The sequence below is a fragment of the Sebastes fasciatus genome, chromosome 9 (assembly GCF_043250625.1).
Source record: "Sebastes fasciatus isolate fSebFas1 chromosome 9, fSebFas1.pri, whole genome shotgun sequence".
Taxonomy (NCBI): Eukaryota; Metazoa; Chordata; class Actinopteri; order Perciformes; family Sebastidae; genus Sebastes; species Sebastes fasciatus.
Window position 1 is genome coordinate 1,335,773 of NC_133803.1, and position 15,791 is coordinate 1,351,563.

General features: G+C 43.0%; 1 protein-coding gene across 3 annotated transcripts in view; it reads right to left on the reverse strand.

Moving 5' to 3' along the window:
- The window catches only part of LOC141773433 (rap1 GTPase-GDP dissociation stimulator 1-B), a 50,241-nt gene that overhangs the window by 11,605 nt on the left and 22,845 nt on the right, over positions 1-15,791 (reverse strand). For 2 of the 3 annotated variants that reach the window (XM_074645258.1, XM_074645255.1), the window contains exons 8-13: positions 14,344-14,487; positions 11,897-12,028; positions 7,075-7,239; positions 6,741-6,866; positions 3,324-3,463; positions 2,222-2,348 (exon numbers count right to left, since the gene is read on the reverse strand). In XM_074645258.1, the coding sequence (XP_074501359.1) occupies positions 2,222-2,348; positions 3,324-3,463; positions 6,741-6,866; positions 7,075-7,239; positions 11,897-12,028; positions 14,344-14,487 (834 nt within the window). The remainder of the gene's footprint in view (positions 1-2,221; positions 2,349-3,323; positions 3,464-6,740; positions 6,867-7,074; positions 7,240-11,896; positions 12,029-14,343; positions 14,488-15,791) is intronic. The other variant, XM_074645257.1, reaches the window with a different exon arrangement.

Sequence of the window (15,791 nt, forward strand, 5' to 3'; positions counted from 1 at the left end):
CGGTGGCTTATGGCCCTCTGGAGCCAGTTGTTGTAAGAGTAGAGTGCTTAGAGTGTGTGCGTATGCGGGAAGTGAGTGGTGAAGCAAGAAAGAGAGGGCGGCACTACGTTATCGACTCCGGCCCGAGCAGGAAAAGTTAAGTTTGGTTTGTCCGTTCTGGGCTACTGTAGAGACTTGGAGGAGGCAGACTCATGTCTCATTCTGAGCTAACAAAAACATGATTCTTATTTTCAGGTGATTACACACTAAAGAAAACATACTTATTAATATTATATTCCATTTCCCATTTCTGCCGATAGATCCATCGAATTGTTCCTTTAATTGTGTAAAAAATAATGACGTTCTATCTTATCTTGTACTATCTTTGTAACAGTTGGTTCTTCGTTTCTGCATAATCCATTACAGTAGTGGAACATACAGCCAGTTGGGCATTATACATGTTTTTTTAGTCATGGGCTAATAATAAACCCTGGTTAGCCGAGGCGCAGCTGTCCAACCAGTGTGGTGCTGATTGTTACTCACACCCAGCAGCTCGTCATTCTTCTTCTCCACTTCTACATTAGTTAGAATCAAACAACAACGTACAATTTTCCTGACTTCTTTTTCGTGGGCTACAACTTATATAAAAACATCGGTTGGTTCTTATGAATTACCCTGTTTAAACTTGTAAAAGCTAAAAGCATTGTGAGCATGTTACAGAAAATCTAAAACTTCATTTAGAGTTGTGTTCCATATCCGTACATAGGTATAAACACACAAGCCTGTAAATGAGGAGTCATTATTGGAACAAGCAGCTTCACCACGTTCAAAACAACATGAAACCAAATGAAAGTATGTTTGTGCTGAACACTGATGGAATATCAGCAGGCTGAGAGTTACGGTTTATGCATCACACTGAATAAACCGAATCATGTTCTCAACCCTGTGAATGACTAAAGAAGCTGTGTGCATGTATCTGCTGCAGAGAGACGGAGGGATGGCTGAGGCCACGTTAAGAGTAGAGCAGTGTTCAATGTTTCTTGCTGTGCCAAAAGGTTCTCTGATCAGATTTATGTTGTAATAAACTTATATTCAAGTACAGACAACTGGGGTTCATCAAGGTATTCTTCTGCTTATTCATCAAGTGAAGATTGACCTGAAGTACAAGTTTTCCACAACACACTGTGTGACCAAATACTCTCCAACTATTTACAAACCCAGTGTCTGAATAAGGAAATAGAGATGATCAAATCTAAATATATTAACAGTCCACCAACACAGTCTAGTTACAAATTCACCATTTTGAGTTCCATGTACCTTTAAAAATATAAATATTATGTTCATTATGGTTGGAATATGTGTTAAGCTTATTAAAAAAGGAATTGCATCTTTTACAACGAAAATAGAAAAACAGTACATTGCACGGGAATGCAAAAAAAATAAATCTGGCCCATTAGAGGTCAACGGGGTCGCCAGAAAACTGCTGGCATTGTACGTTTCTGAAAACCACGGGATAGGTTGAATGTGGACGTTTCCAAACCAAAAATATGTTTGATAAATACATTTTATGACGTTACTAGCGTAAATAAATAACAGCTGCCCTTAGAGGATCTTTTTATGTGACATTACGCAACTTTAGGTTTCACACAGCACGGAACAGCGGTCTGCTGTGTGAAAGTTTGTTGACCCACCGGCCCGTAATGGATTGTCTTGCTTGTAATACACATTATTATACCACGTAACTTTCAACAACAGTCGCTGGATATACTACATCAACACCCCCGAAAACACAAAAAATAAACAAGGCAACAGTCAACACATTTGTGGTTTGCAGAAACGCACAATGCCAACATTGTTTATGGCGACTGGGCTGTGGAGGTTTGTGAGCACATTAACAGTTAAAGCTCTGGTCCTCTGACATGAGGAGTCTATGGAGTCACATCGGGGCCCTGAGGCTATTTATCAAGCATCTCAGAGTGTTCAAATGAGTCCTAATTGGCCAACAATTCTCAGAGAGACAGATCTTTGGTCCTATTTCTAGGCTTAGCAGGAACAACATTCTCCTCCTTCAGGATTTAAAAAAGCTACAGAGCTGTCCTAACCTGTTCCAGGGTCCAGGCAGGTCAGGTATGAAAGGAGAGACATGAACATACTTTTACACCTTCTACACTAGTCAAACCTTCTAGGAGTTATTCTGACATGCCCAGAACCTTTGTCTTTATAATCTCTGACATTACTTTACCAATGTCGATGGCAGACGCTATCGCCAGGGCAACCAAGGCCTCGTTCTGCATGATGACATGTTCACTTGTTGCCATGGAGATAAGGTGCCGAATTCCATCTGCTTTGGCCACAGCATGGACAACTTCCTGTCAGAGAGAGGATATTAGCTCATTATAGATGTTCAGTTAATGTGTGTGCACATTAGGGATGTCACGAGAACCGATACAAAGTTGATGCCCAAATTCTAAAAAAGTGACGCTACCCTTTTTCTACAATACCAAAGGTACCGTCCGATGCCTGTAATGGTCGCTGGTAGTGATGTGACAGTGAGGAAAACTTCCCACTGGTTAATAAACTCGTGACAACACCGGTTCTACCGATTACACCGGACATTTTACAAGAAAAGATGAAGGTCAACATGTGCAGAGCGCTGACTCTGATCTTTACTGTCGGTTGGCGGTGTGTCTGGCCTCTCGGGTAGAGCTTTTGCTGCGGGGCTCCGCTGCGGGGGTCCACCTGGCGCCGCTGCTCCGTGCACACCGGCTGTGACGGCTTCATCCGCATCGCGGCGATTACCTCATTAACGTTCTGGCTCCCTTATAGCGTTGGGATTAAACGTGAAATATTGCCAAATAGGTGCGTTTGCTTTTCACTTCAACAATAAATCCTCTGCCTCCTGCTCCTACTACTCTGAGCTGAAGGACCAGATGCGTTCACGGTCAGTATGTAGCATCCGTCGTCTGACTATTGATTGATAACATGCCGCTGATACGCCAAAATGAACTAAATGGGTCAATTATTTTTATTTGTTACTTAAAGGCTACATGCCTCTGTTTTTTGTAATGTTCAAATGTTTTTAATAAAAGCGCACGTGTTGAATTACAGTACAGGGGAGTTATTGTTGTTGTTTTTTTTACCGTGGTATCGAATTGGTATCGAGAATCGTGGAAATTCACTGGTATTGGTATTGACTACTAGATTTCTGGTATTGTGACATCCCTAGTGCACTTATATACTGTCATTACGTTAAACTGAAACACACTGGCTCGGATTACCAGGAACAAAGAAACTGTGCGTTTTAGCTCTAACTTGTGCTACCAGATGAGAATAAATGGGCTCACGGGGCTGCGGCTGTGTCTGATGAGGGCAGCCAGGAGGCGACTGGCTTCTCCTCGGACTCCTGCGTGGTCTTTGGCTTCACACCACTCCATGACCCGAGCCAGCAGCACGGCATCCCTCCCCAGCACCAGAGCTGCCTCCTCTGACACACACAGCATAGCAGAGAAAAGGGGAAATACATTTAAAAACGTTCACAGGAAGGCGTCAAATCAAAAACAATCAGGAAATATTATATTATATTATATATTATAAATATGGTTGCAACCGGGTGGCAGGGCGAAAAACCCTCGTCTGACGCCCAACTGGATGCGATGTGAAGAAGCGAACATTGGATTGTTTCAATCAGCGTGTGGTTGTCTGATGTATCTGGGACTTCCACAACACGTACATACTGTATACTATAATAGTGCTTATTCGGGCCATGGTTGACGAAACGTTGTTGGTATCTACGTAGAGGTAGCCTCCTCCTCCTTTCCAACATGTCCAACAAACACAAAGGATACCGCAGTAAAAATTGAGCGAGTAACGCAAGGCAAAAACAATCTCTTAAATATATTATAATCAAACGGATTTCTCCCCCTGGGAACAGGAATGTTTAAACTGACCTCTGGGAACCCGTGATAGGACAGGCCACATGATCTATTGATTAATCACTAAAATAACAGGCTTGTGATAATAATAATCAGACCTTCTTGAACCCTCTGGTGCTGGGGGTCATATCCTTTCTTTCTCCTCTCTCTGTCTGTTTCTCTTTCTTTTATATTCTTTTATATTCCCCCCCCCACACACAAACCCAAACCCAGTGCTACTGTCTGTTGTGGTGTGTCACTGTTTGTATACTGTGTGTTAACCTCTGTTTATTTGTCTGTTAGATACCTAGAAGCTACTATTAAAGGTAGAACATGCAGCATCATAGGTCGGCCCCTCCTCAACGGCTCAACCAGGCGTGAATGATGAGATGGAGCGCGACCGAAGCAGTAAACACAAAGAAACAAGAGGTTATCTTCTGATTGTTGCATGGTGGTTGTGCTCTAAAGCACAAATAAACACACCTACACCTCCGTACACCTCCGCACAACCCTGCAGAAAGGTGCCATCGTGCCGGATTTTGAATGAATGCAGCCGAAGCGCAGGCTTCATTCGTGACCTCCTCCTGTGTGTATGTGTGTGAGTGGCTCACCCTGCTCAGGGAAACACTGTATGGGGCGTAAGCACATAAAAACACAGCCATGTAACAACCCCTTCTCATCCCAGGTTGAAATCAAGTAGCAACCTCCAGTACTGAGAAATGAAGCCATTGTGGAAGTGCCAAAAACTGCAGTTCCTCAAATGGTCACTTGATGCTGGCTCCAAAGGCGAGGCAATCCACATAGATCACCATGTTCGCAATGTTAAAGTCAGCGGGCAACCTCCGGGTCTGAGAAGTGAAGCCAATGCTGAAGTGCCTTAAACCTCCATTCTTTGTGATAGCCAGCAGGGGGCGACTCCTCTAGTTGTATAGAAGTCTATGAGAAAATGAGTCTACTTCTCTCTTGATTTATTACCTCAGTAAACATTGTACACATGAGTTGGTCTCAATCGCTAGTTTCAAGTCTTCTTCAATACAGCATGATGTTCATTTAGTAAATTATGGTTCCATTTAGAGTCAGATAGACCATAAAGCAGGGGATGCTTTGGGGCGGGGCTACACTGTGATTGAAAGGGTTGCTACCACGGCGTTGTCCAGTCTGGGAGTTGTCCGTGTTTTTGTCATACAACTTTAACCCTTTCACAGTGTGTTTTCACTTCATCACAGTTAATTGTAACCTTTTGGTCGTCTAAAAATGTCTTATTCAGCATTCAGTTGTGCTTAGCTCCACCCTTTCGAGTTACTTCTGGTTGCAAAAAACTAAGATGGCGACAGGCAAAATGCCGAACTGGAGACTTCCAAACGGCAATCTGAACCAACCGTCATGGTGAATATCCTCTTATAGCCTATACAATCTATGGTTAAAATGACCAACGTTAGAGCAGAAATAAACATGTTTACAGCCTGTTACAAAAAAGAGTTTTGGTCTCTACAGCTAATTTCTCGTTCATGACAACTGTACGGGGGTGAATGTTTATATAACTCACCCATTTAAACTATATTTAGCCTTAAAGTTATTCTAAATGAAGGGTGTGGCCGTTTTGAGTGACAGGTGAGTGCTGTCGCTAGCAGCTAGCTGTCTGTCACCCAGGCCCTCCTCAGCTCCACCTCTTTGCCCATTGTTGGGTTAGCCGGGAGTTAAGCTGTGTCGTCACTGCCAAGATGCAGACGGCTGAAGCCGCCTTCTTTGAGCTTCACAACGACTCTTCAGAAACCTAAGGGTGACGTCACGGGGACTATGTCCATATTTTATACAGTCTATGGTTGAAATACTGCTGCTTTGTATCATACAGACGCTAAAGGGGGCCTTCTGCCCTGGTATCAGACGCCGAGGGTTGAGACAAAGTGAATGGACTTGCATTTACATACAGTAGCTCCTTTGTATTCTTTCATGTCAGCATTCACTCATTCACACACGGATAGCTCAGCCTTCGGGAGCAGTTTGGGGTTCAGTATCTTGCCCAAGGACACTTTGACATGTGGACTGGAGGAGCTGGGGATCAAACCACAGCCCTTCCGATTGGTGGGCGACCCGCTCTACCTCTGAGCCACAGCTGCAGCAGTGGTATTTGACGACCTGAACGTGCTGCACACCATGCCCGCTGTTATTGGCTGGGGGTTGCGCAGGGCCGCTGCTAGCCATTTGGGTGCCCTAGGCGTAATTGCTTTGTGGTGAAAAAAATAGATGTAAAAATAGGCGAGACCATGAATCTCTAGAAGAGACGCAGTCGAGCTGTGTGGCTGCTCTGACCTGTTAACATGGACGCCAAAATAAAAAACAACAATGGCAATGGAACAAACCACAGGATGATGGAGAAGGGGGTCACCATAATTCATTTTATTATTTCAAGCAAATATGTATGTCTTTGTATTTCCTATAACGGTCTAATGATGCCAATTGTAGTTGTGCACTTGTGCTTCATCTTAAATTGAAATAATTCATCATTATGATTATTATGATGATAATTATAATTGTGGTGCCCCCTTCGGCACTTGGTGCCCTACGCACAGCGCGTGATGCGCGTGTTGGGAGCGGCGGCCCTGGGGTTACACCCCCATGTGGGGCCCAAAGGCTGTTTGCTGAAGCCCAGAAGAGTCCTGAACACAGTGAAATAAGAAGAAGGTCCAGGCAGAGGGCTGCAAGGTCTCTGTAGATCCAGACACCACCACACACTGCTAGTGGGTCATAGTGATGATAAAGAGGAATTATCTTTGTACCAGTCTATACTTTGTTTTTTTAGGAAAATGTTACATATTATACCTTTAAGTACTGAATGCTAAACGTGCTCACCTTGTCCATCCACCATCATGCGGAGTGTACCCAGCAGTTTGAACTGAACTGGCGGCATGTCAGAGCGCAGCAGGGTCTTTATCCTCTCAGTCACCCCGTCCTCCAGCATCCGCACTTTGTTGGTGGCTGAAACACAGAGCATCCATGTCATTGACTGATTGTCATTTAAATTCAGTTTTCTGATATTTGCCCATCTGACTTGTTTCATTATGCTTCTGAAATGACTCAATGAGAGATGCTGTATGTGTTTCTTGGTGTGAACATGTTTATGAACCTGTCGTTTAAAAGTGAAACGTTAAAGTAATGACTTTGATGTTTGCTCAATGGAACATACATATGTCTACTGTTTTGCTTTGATCAGTACCAGGAATGGCCAGGTTTCTGAGCGCGCTCAGTCCAGCATGTTGAACAGACACGTCTCCTTCGTTGACATGCTGCTCCAACAGGGTGAGGATGTGAGGAACCACACCGAGGTCCAGCATCTTCACACAGTTACTGTCTGACAGAAACACAGCAGGCCAGCAGGCCATCTTCAAAACCTCATTACTGTAACACATCACATCACATATATACACACAAAATCAATAGAATCATCCTATAACAAGTTAAACTGTTTTATTTTAAATTAGCAAATACTGAATCTAAACATTTCATTTAAAAGTTGAACTGTATTCTGAATGTCCCAGACAACATGTTGATGTTGGTTGGTCTTAAACTGAAGTTCCTCATGGTTTCATCATTCTGCTAGAAGGTGTTGAATACTCCATTCTGATTGGTCAATCACGGCATTCTGCGGTCTGTATAGCAGACCGTTGCTATGTATAGCAGACCGTTGCTATGTATAACAAACCGTTGCTATGTATAACAGACCGGTGCTATGTATACCAGACCGTTGCTATATATAGCAGATCGTTGCTACGTATAACAACCGTTGCTATGTATAGCAGACCATAGCTTTGTATAACAGACCGTTGCTATGTATAACAGACCGTTACTATGTATACCTGACCGTTGCTATGTATACCAGACCGTTGCTATGTATAACAGACCGTTGCTATGTATAACAGACCGTTGCTATGTATAGCAGACCGTTGCTATGTATAACAGACTGTTGCTTTGTATAGCAGACCGTTGCTATGTATAACAAACCGTTGCTATGTATGACAGACCATTGCTATGCATAACAGATCGTTGCTACGTATAGCAGATCGTTGCTACATATAACAGACCGTTGCTATGTATAGCAGACTGTTGCTATGTATAACAGACCGTTGCTATGTATAACTGACCGTTGCTATGTATACCAGACCGTTGCTATATATAGCAGATCGTTGCTACGTATATCAACCGTTGCTATGTATAGCAGACCATAGCTTTGTATAACAGACCGTTGCTATGTATAACAGACCGTTACTATGTATACCTGACCGTTGCTATGTATACCAGACCGTTGCTATGTATAACAGACCGTTGCTATGTATAACAGACCGTTGCTATGTATAGCAGACCGTTGCTATGTATACCAGACCGTTGCTATATATAGCAGATCGTTGCTACGTATAACAACCGTTGCTATGTATAGCAGACCATAGCTTTGTATAACAGACCGTTGCTATGTATAACAGACCGTTACTATGTATACCTGACCGTTGCTATGTATACCAGACCGTTGCTATGTATAACAGACCGTTGGATAATGTACAGCTAGCGGGTCATTGTTGTGAGCATCAGCATCGCCCTGTCGGGGATTCTTTCACAACAATGACCCGCTAGCTGACCTTTATCCCTTACTTAGTCACACATTGAATCAGGAATTTGATAAATGTACCATAAGCACAATGGTGTATAATACATACAACCAGACATGTCAGGCATGTTCCAACACCTTTTCACTCCCAACTGGTCAAATACAGCAGCTTGGTCGGTGGCCCGACGCTCCAAACTATGACACTCTACAACCCCCCCGTGGTGTCAGTTTCTGCTCGTTACATGCAGACACTGTCTTTTCAAAATAAATTTCTATTTTCAGAGGAAACTATTTGGTTAGATTTAGGCAACAAAACTCATTTGGGCAGGCCCAGCGCATACACTTCTGCTGCTCTAGGTAAAAAAACAATTATCCCTCTACTGCAGCCATTCTCAACCGGTGGGCCATGGCCGATATTACTGCGCATATGCGGTACCCCGAAGGCGCGTTGATTAAGTGTGACCCAACCTCCTTCAATAGGCCTTGTGTAAAAACACCAAACATCATCAGGTAGAGACAAACCTGTTTGCCACTGTTAGCTAGCTAACGTTCTCGGATGCAGTGAGACAAAATGGATCGGTTTTTAAAGCGAAAAAGTGATGTGGGAGACAACCCTGCGCCAGTAACAGGTCCGAAGCGTGTGGTGAGGAAATATGACCCTGAATACATAAAAATTAGGATTCGTGCTTAATCGCCTTTTTGAACTGAGAGAAGAAGTGCACACATTTCTGGAAAAGCAGCACTACCCTCTTGCTGAGCATTACACTGATGGTAACTTTTGTGCAAAACTGGCCTACTTATCAGATATATTTGACCAGTTAAATCAGCTCAATATATCAATGCAAGGCAGAAACAGCACAGTGTTTTTGGTTTCAGACAAAATTGAGGGCTTCAAGAAAAAACTTATTCTGTGGAACAGAAGAGTCAAGGAGGGACGATTTGACGTGTTTTCACTCCTCAGTGAAACTTTGGAAGCCACTCCTCATGTCAACATATCCAGTGTTATAACCCAGCATTTGACTCAGTTGTCGGGAAAGTTTACAGACTACTTCCCAGAAGATGCACGAGATGGAAACCTTTGGATTTTGGACCCTTTCTCTGTGGATCCTGCTTCAGAAGACATAGCTCTCTCTACTGTGTTGGAAAATGAACTGATGGAACTATCAGCAGACAGCAGCCTGGAGCTTCAGCTCACACAAGTAGACCTTGCTTCATTCTGGATACTGGCTGCCAGTCAATATCCCTCTCTGTCAAAACGGGCAATCAAATTTCTGTTGCCTTTCACCACCATCTATTTATGTGAGTCAGGGTTTTCCATTGTGACTGTCACAAAATCAAAGGCAAGGAACAAACTGAAAGCAACTTTGAATGCTACTCTGCGTGTCAGCCTCTCACCCATCCCACCACGACTTGATCTCATTATGTCCCAGAGGCAAGCCCAAGTGTCTCACTGAGGGTAAGCAGAATATGTATTTTGGTCATTACAGCTGACAGTGGCATAACACATATCTACAGCCCAGTTTATTATTTGTTGTATAAACATGTTAGGTTTTTTACTCATTTATTTGGGAAGGTGGTCCTCGGAAATGTTTTGACAATCACAAGTGGGCCTTCAGTTGCAAAAGGTTGAGAACCCCTGCTCTACTGTATTTACAACAGGGACGGACTGGGACAGAAACTCATTCCAGGACTTTGAGATGGACAGTTCTTTTATTTAATGTTAACATTAATACAGTTTTTGTGGTATAAAGAGAATCTGATGATGCTGAAGACCTTCAGGACACTTTATAGTTATAGATATATAGATATATAGATGACACCTCCTCAGTCTGTATCAGCACGTCACCACTGACCTGAATCAGAACCAGACCGGCCAGCTGGAACACTAGAACACCGGTCACAATGAAAATCACTGAGCCAATCAGACGTCAACAAAAACAAGGATCAGTCCAAATGATCAATACTGAAAGCGTTAGATTGGATGGTGTGACAGGCAGCCTGTAGTTACTGCTATTGGTTACTTTTTTATTTTTTATTATTATATCATTATTGTTATTATTATCATTATTATTTTGCTCATGATGAATAGTTGGCCCACATTCCGCCACCGTTGCCAAAGTGCCGTCCTGGGTAATGGCCTAGTTCGCCTATGTGGACGCGTCTGCCCTGGTTTTGGGATAAAATAAGTATGTTTGTTACGTAGTTAAGTAGGCTACGTTACATACGTAACATAGTAATGCTACATAACATAACATAAGGCTACATTACGTAAGCGTCATAGTTATATTATGTAACATTACATAACTTGAAATAAGTCAACGTTGACTTTTGGTTTTACAAACAGCGGTCTCCCAGGTGAAAGTCCTGTGTTTGTTTGACCCATCCATCCACCCCGTGTGGACTTCGTCGGTCTTTATATTACGTATCCTGTCTTCTTCCTTTACTCTCGCCATGACTATGGTCACGTAGAGCATCACAGTTTGATGCGTGGGACCGCTGATCAACGTACCCTTAACGAACTAGCTGACATACACGTATACTAGTACATATTCTCAAACAAATGTTCAATTTGACTCCCACAGCCAGTTGATGAACAGAAAGTCTGGAGCCTTGGTAGTGCAGTTAATTGCAGTGCCTAGTTGGTAATCCAGCCTTGGCTCCAAGAAAGCTGTTGACGTCAATGGGAAATCCCCCAACATCTCCCTTAATGTATGAAATGAAGATTTTGTTACTACAAGAAGTTAGGGACTCAAAAGTTAATATCACTTCTTCCAACGTGCGTTTTGTCTGTGACTTTGAGGATCATTTCAATAAGAAGACATTAACTCTTCTGCCATAACTGTTGTTTTGGCCACCTATGGCCCCGCATATGTCCACATCCAGCAGACACAGAGCAACACAATCATTCATTTGGAGTTGTGTTTGTGTTCAACTGATCAATATAAGTCCTATATTCACTCTCTTTTTTAGCTCTGTGTTTGGTCTCTACCATCTTCTGAGGGAAATGTCTGTCTCTTTAGTTACTGAATGCTCCACCATGTAGTCTCTAACTGTGTCTGCTGATTGGGGCTGAGCAGGTAGTGTACGGTTGGTTTATCTGAGCTTTTTTACGGAAAAGACATGTCTGCTGCTGGAACTGACCATTTGACAGTGGTGAGACCGAGGGACAGAAAAAATGGTCATTTGACTCGTTGTTAGAATAAAGATAGTTGTTAAAGCCACTTTGAAGAGAAGTACTGTATATTTTGGTGTGTGTTTGCTTGATTGACAAATGTCTCAGCTGTGGTGGTGGCTGCTTGCTTCATCAGCTCCACATAGATGGCACTGAGGGCAGAGAACATCCCTTTACAAACACAAACCTGTGGCTGACCACACAGACTTCTGTGTTCTTGTCTGAAAATCATCTCACCGTTTCTGGCGAAGTTGGCGATGGCCAGCGCTCCGGACAGCTGAAGCTGGGTGTTTGAGCTCTGCAGCCAGGACAGAACATCCTGATACACCAGACCTGATCCCTCACCAAAACACTTCTGCATAGACTCATCTGACACACACACACACACACACACACACAAACAAGATGATTATAATATTCCCAAACAGCACATTATTTCTTCCAACCAGCAGCGCTGACATTACCATCCCTGTATAATAATATATTGTGATTTAAGGATGATTTGCTGCATATTATTGAGATAATCAAATCACTAATAAAACACACTGGTGCTTTCTATGACGCCCATAATGCTTTATAACGATAATCATAACACATTATAAAGCATTTTATAATGATGGATAGGGTCAAGTATGAGTATTGGTAGAATGCTGGTCTCTCACTGGCATTTTCTTTGAAAGGATCATTTTATTATAATTCCCATGGTTATAAAACATTCTTATCTTTTTATAATACATTATTTATCACTGTTATAATGTATTATAATGTGGTTATAAGTTACCCAAAGTGGTCATTGTTTGCATTAAGAGAAGTAATGAAATTCCTGAGGTAAAGGCAGATATAATACATTACAAGCTGTTTGTGAAGGTTCTCATTCCTCCAGGTCATGGTATCCGAGTAAGGGTTAAATCAGCAGTAACTGGACTTGGTTTAGATTCTTGGAGACGTTTCACTTCTCATCCAAGAAGCTTCTTCAGTTCTGGCTGAATGGTAGGGGAACCCAGGAATTGAACCTCTGTGGAGTCGTTAGCAGGATAATAGAAACCACTCAGTACAATGGTGCTCCTCTAGAGGTGTGACCGCTGGAGTTAAGGGTCGTTAGAGTCAGCTGATGCCAGGCGTGAGTGACTGTCCGGTAGGCCTCCTCCTCTGTTGAGTGTTGGCTTCTCTACTTTGGCATAGATGGCCTCTTTCACTCCTCTTTCAAACCACCTGTCCTCCCTGTCCAAAATATGCACGTTGTTGTCCTCAAAAGAGTGTCCCTTGTCCTTCAGGTGTAGATAGACTGCAGAGTCTAAACCTGAGGAGTTGGCCCGTCTGTGTTGAGCCATCCGTCTGTTTAGTGGTTGTTTGGTTTCACTAATGTACAAATCTGTGCACTCCTCACTGCATTAGACTGCATACACCAGGTTACTCTGCTTGTGTTTGGGGGTGCGGTCTTTGGGGTGGACCAGTTTCTGTCTCAGGGTGTTGCTGGGCTTGAAAGACACAGGGATGGGGTGTTTGTTAAAAATCCTCCTGAGTTTCTCAGACCCTCCAGACACGTAGGGGATGACAATGTTGTTGTATCTGTCTTCCTTTTCTTCGCCACCCGTGGTACTGGTGTTCTTTCTGGATTTTTTGGTGCTGTTTTCACAAAGGTCCAGTTTGGGTACCCACAAGCTTTAAGTGCACTTTTCAGGTGTTTTCGCTCCTTTTCTTGTGTTTCGGTGTGCGGTCCTTAGGGTGGACCAGTTTCTGTCTGAGGGTATTGCTAGGCTTGAAAAACACAGGGATGCGGTGTTTGTTAAAAATCCTCCTTTCTTTCTCACAGCCTGTGAGAGTTAGAACGAAGGTTATGATATTTTAAACCTAGTTCTATAACCACAGACGGAGCCCTATACGAAGGAGTGCCACTCGCTGAAGAGGGCGTGGGATACCAGGCAGCGCTGGATGCCACCTTATATACGTGTGTTTGTGATTGGAGGAGAGTATTACCCATAGAGTCAAATACAGGGCAGAGCCTGTGCATATAGAACTAGGGTTATAATAATTAATTTTAGCCTTCATTATGACCCGTTATATACAGCTACAGCTAAAGAGAAGAGTTGAAGTAAAAATCGTTTCAGGTATCATCTATAATTTGAGTCGATTGGGACTTCAGAGTGAGCTTTTGGGGTTGCTAATAACTATAATTATACTGTGCTATAAGCAGATTACAACATATTATAAGTATGTTCATAATGCATCATAGACATGAGTGGCATAGAAAGTGTTACAAAGATTTCTGCTTAACACAGAGACATAATGGTCGGCCCTCTGCCCGTGACCCACTACCACCCAGAAAGGTCACACTATCTAGATAAATGTGGCTGAAAGGAGTTCTAATACTGTAAACTGTTTGTTATGTCATGGCCAGCTCCTGCCCATCTCCTCTATCTCCTGTTCTCTCTCTTGCTTTAGATGACAGCTAATGACAGTTAGTCAACACCACAGTTATGGTGCATACTGTGTGAATGCAGTGACAGAGGACACGACAGGACAAAAGTCACTGTCGTTTGAACTGGCCAATCACAGCTGAATATGCACAGTGAATCTGATAACCTAGAGCAGGTGAATGAGGTGAAAGACAGAAAGAAAAGCAAATAAGGAAATGGATACAAACATTCAGAGATGTCCAACATGGTTGCACCTGCATTACTCACCTCCTAAAAGCAGGGACACTATGAGGTTGGAGGCGATCTTGATGCTGCAGAGGTCGTGGGGGTCAGAACCTCCCTGCAAACCCTGAATCATCTCTGATAAAGCCTCTGGTACTCCTGACTCTGCAAACTGCAGCTTCAGTGTATCTGGTGGTGCAGCACAATTTAGTGTATCATTATTAACAGCTAACATTTTCTTCCAGTAAATATAAAACATCGCTATAAAACAAAAGACAACACCGTGCAGTAGATGGTGCTGAGCATTATTTCATGTTGGAAAATCTGACATTAGGATGCTAAATCTGACACGAGGATGCTAAAGGTCAACATTATTTGAAGTCTGTTTGTCGATGTTCTGGAATTATTCTCATCATACTGGACATTTGGCCATAGTACACTCCCATAACAACAGCTCAAGGCTGATTGAACAGTAACAGTGGCCATGGCTGAACTATGAGAGGAAAGGGGGGGGTGGCCGCCTTCTTGGGTGCCCCTATGGCAGATAATAAATGATGCAGTGCCCTGTAGGGGTCCCTTAAATAGAGAAAACATGATGTAGTGCCCTCTAGGGTGCCCTTAAATAGAGAAAACATGATGCAATGCCCTATACGGTGCCCTTAAATGGAGAAAAATAATGAAGTGCCCTCTAGGGTGCCCTTAAATAGAGAAAATATGATGCAGTGCCCTGTAGGGATCCCTTAAATGGAGAAAACATGATGAAGTGCCCTGTAGGGATCCCTTAAATGGAGAAAACATGATGCAGTGCCCTGTAGGGATCCCTTAAATGGAGAAAACATGATGCAGTGCCCTGTAGGGATCCCTTAATTGGAGAAAACAGGATGAAGTGCCATCTAGGGATCCCTTAATTGGAGAAAACATGATGAAGTGCAATCTCGGGTGGCCTTATAATTGAAAAGCTTTTTTTTCCACCCCTGCCCCTCAGACAGCCTGAGTCCGCCACTGTAACTATCCATTCTACTTTTAGTGCCTCTCCTATCTTAAGAATCTCATCATTTAAGTTAAGTGGCTGGTTTGCAGTGTGAACTTCAAGAATTGCGGAATGAGCTCGACACAGTGGAAGACACATGTGATTTTCTGCCACTTGAAGGTCCCCGATGCTCTGAACGTACACGACACATTACGTGAAAAATGCAAGCACTTCAATATGAAGAGGCCAAGAAAAGGGAGAAAAGGCTGCTCTCCATGTATGAGAAATGGAAAGTTCTTGTACGCAAAACACGAGATCAACTGAAGGCGTATATGCCAGAGTATCAGCTCTGGCCTTTCATTGAAGAACTCAAGAAAAGTAAGGAAAACATAATGAGCATGTATTGTGGAATTTGAGATCTCGCAATACCTTCCGTCTTCTTATGCGTTGGCATAAGAAGACGGATTGACACATGTGAATCAGTAACCACAGAAATCGTCACCATTGCCTACAGCAGAACAGT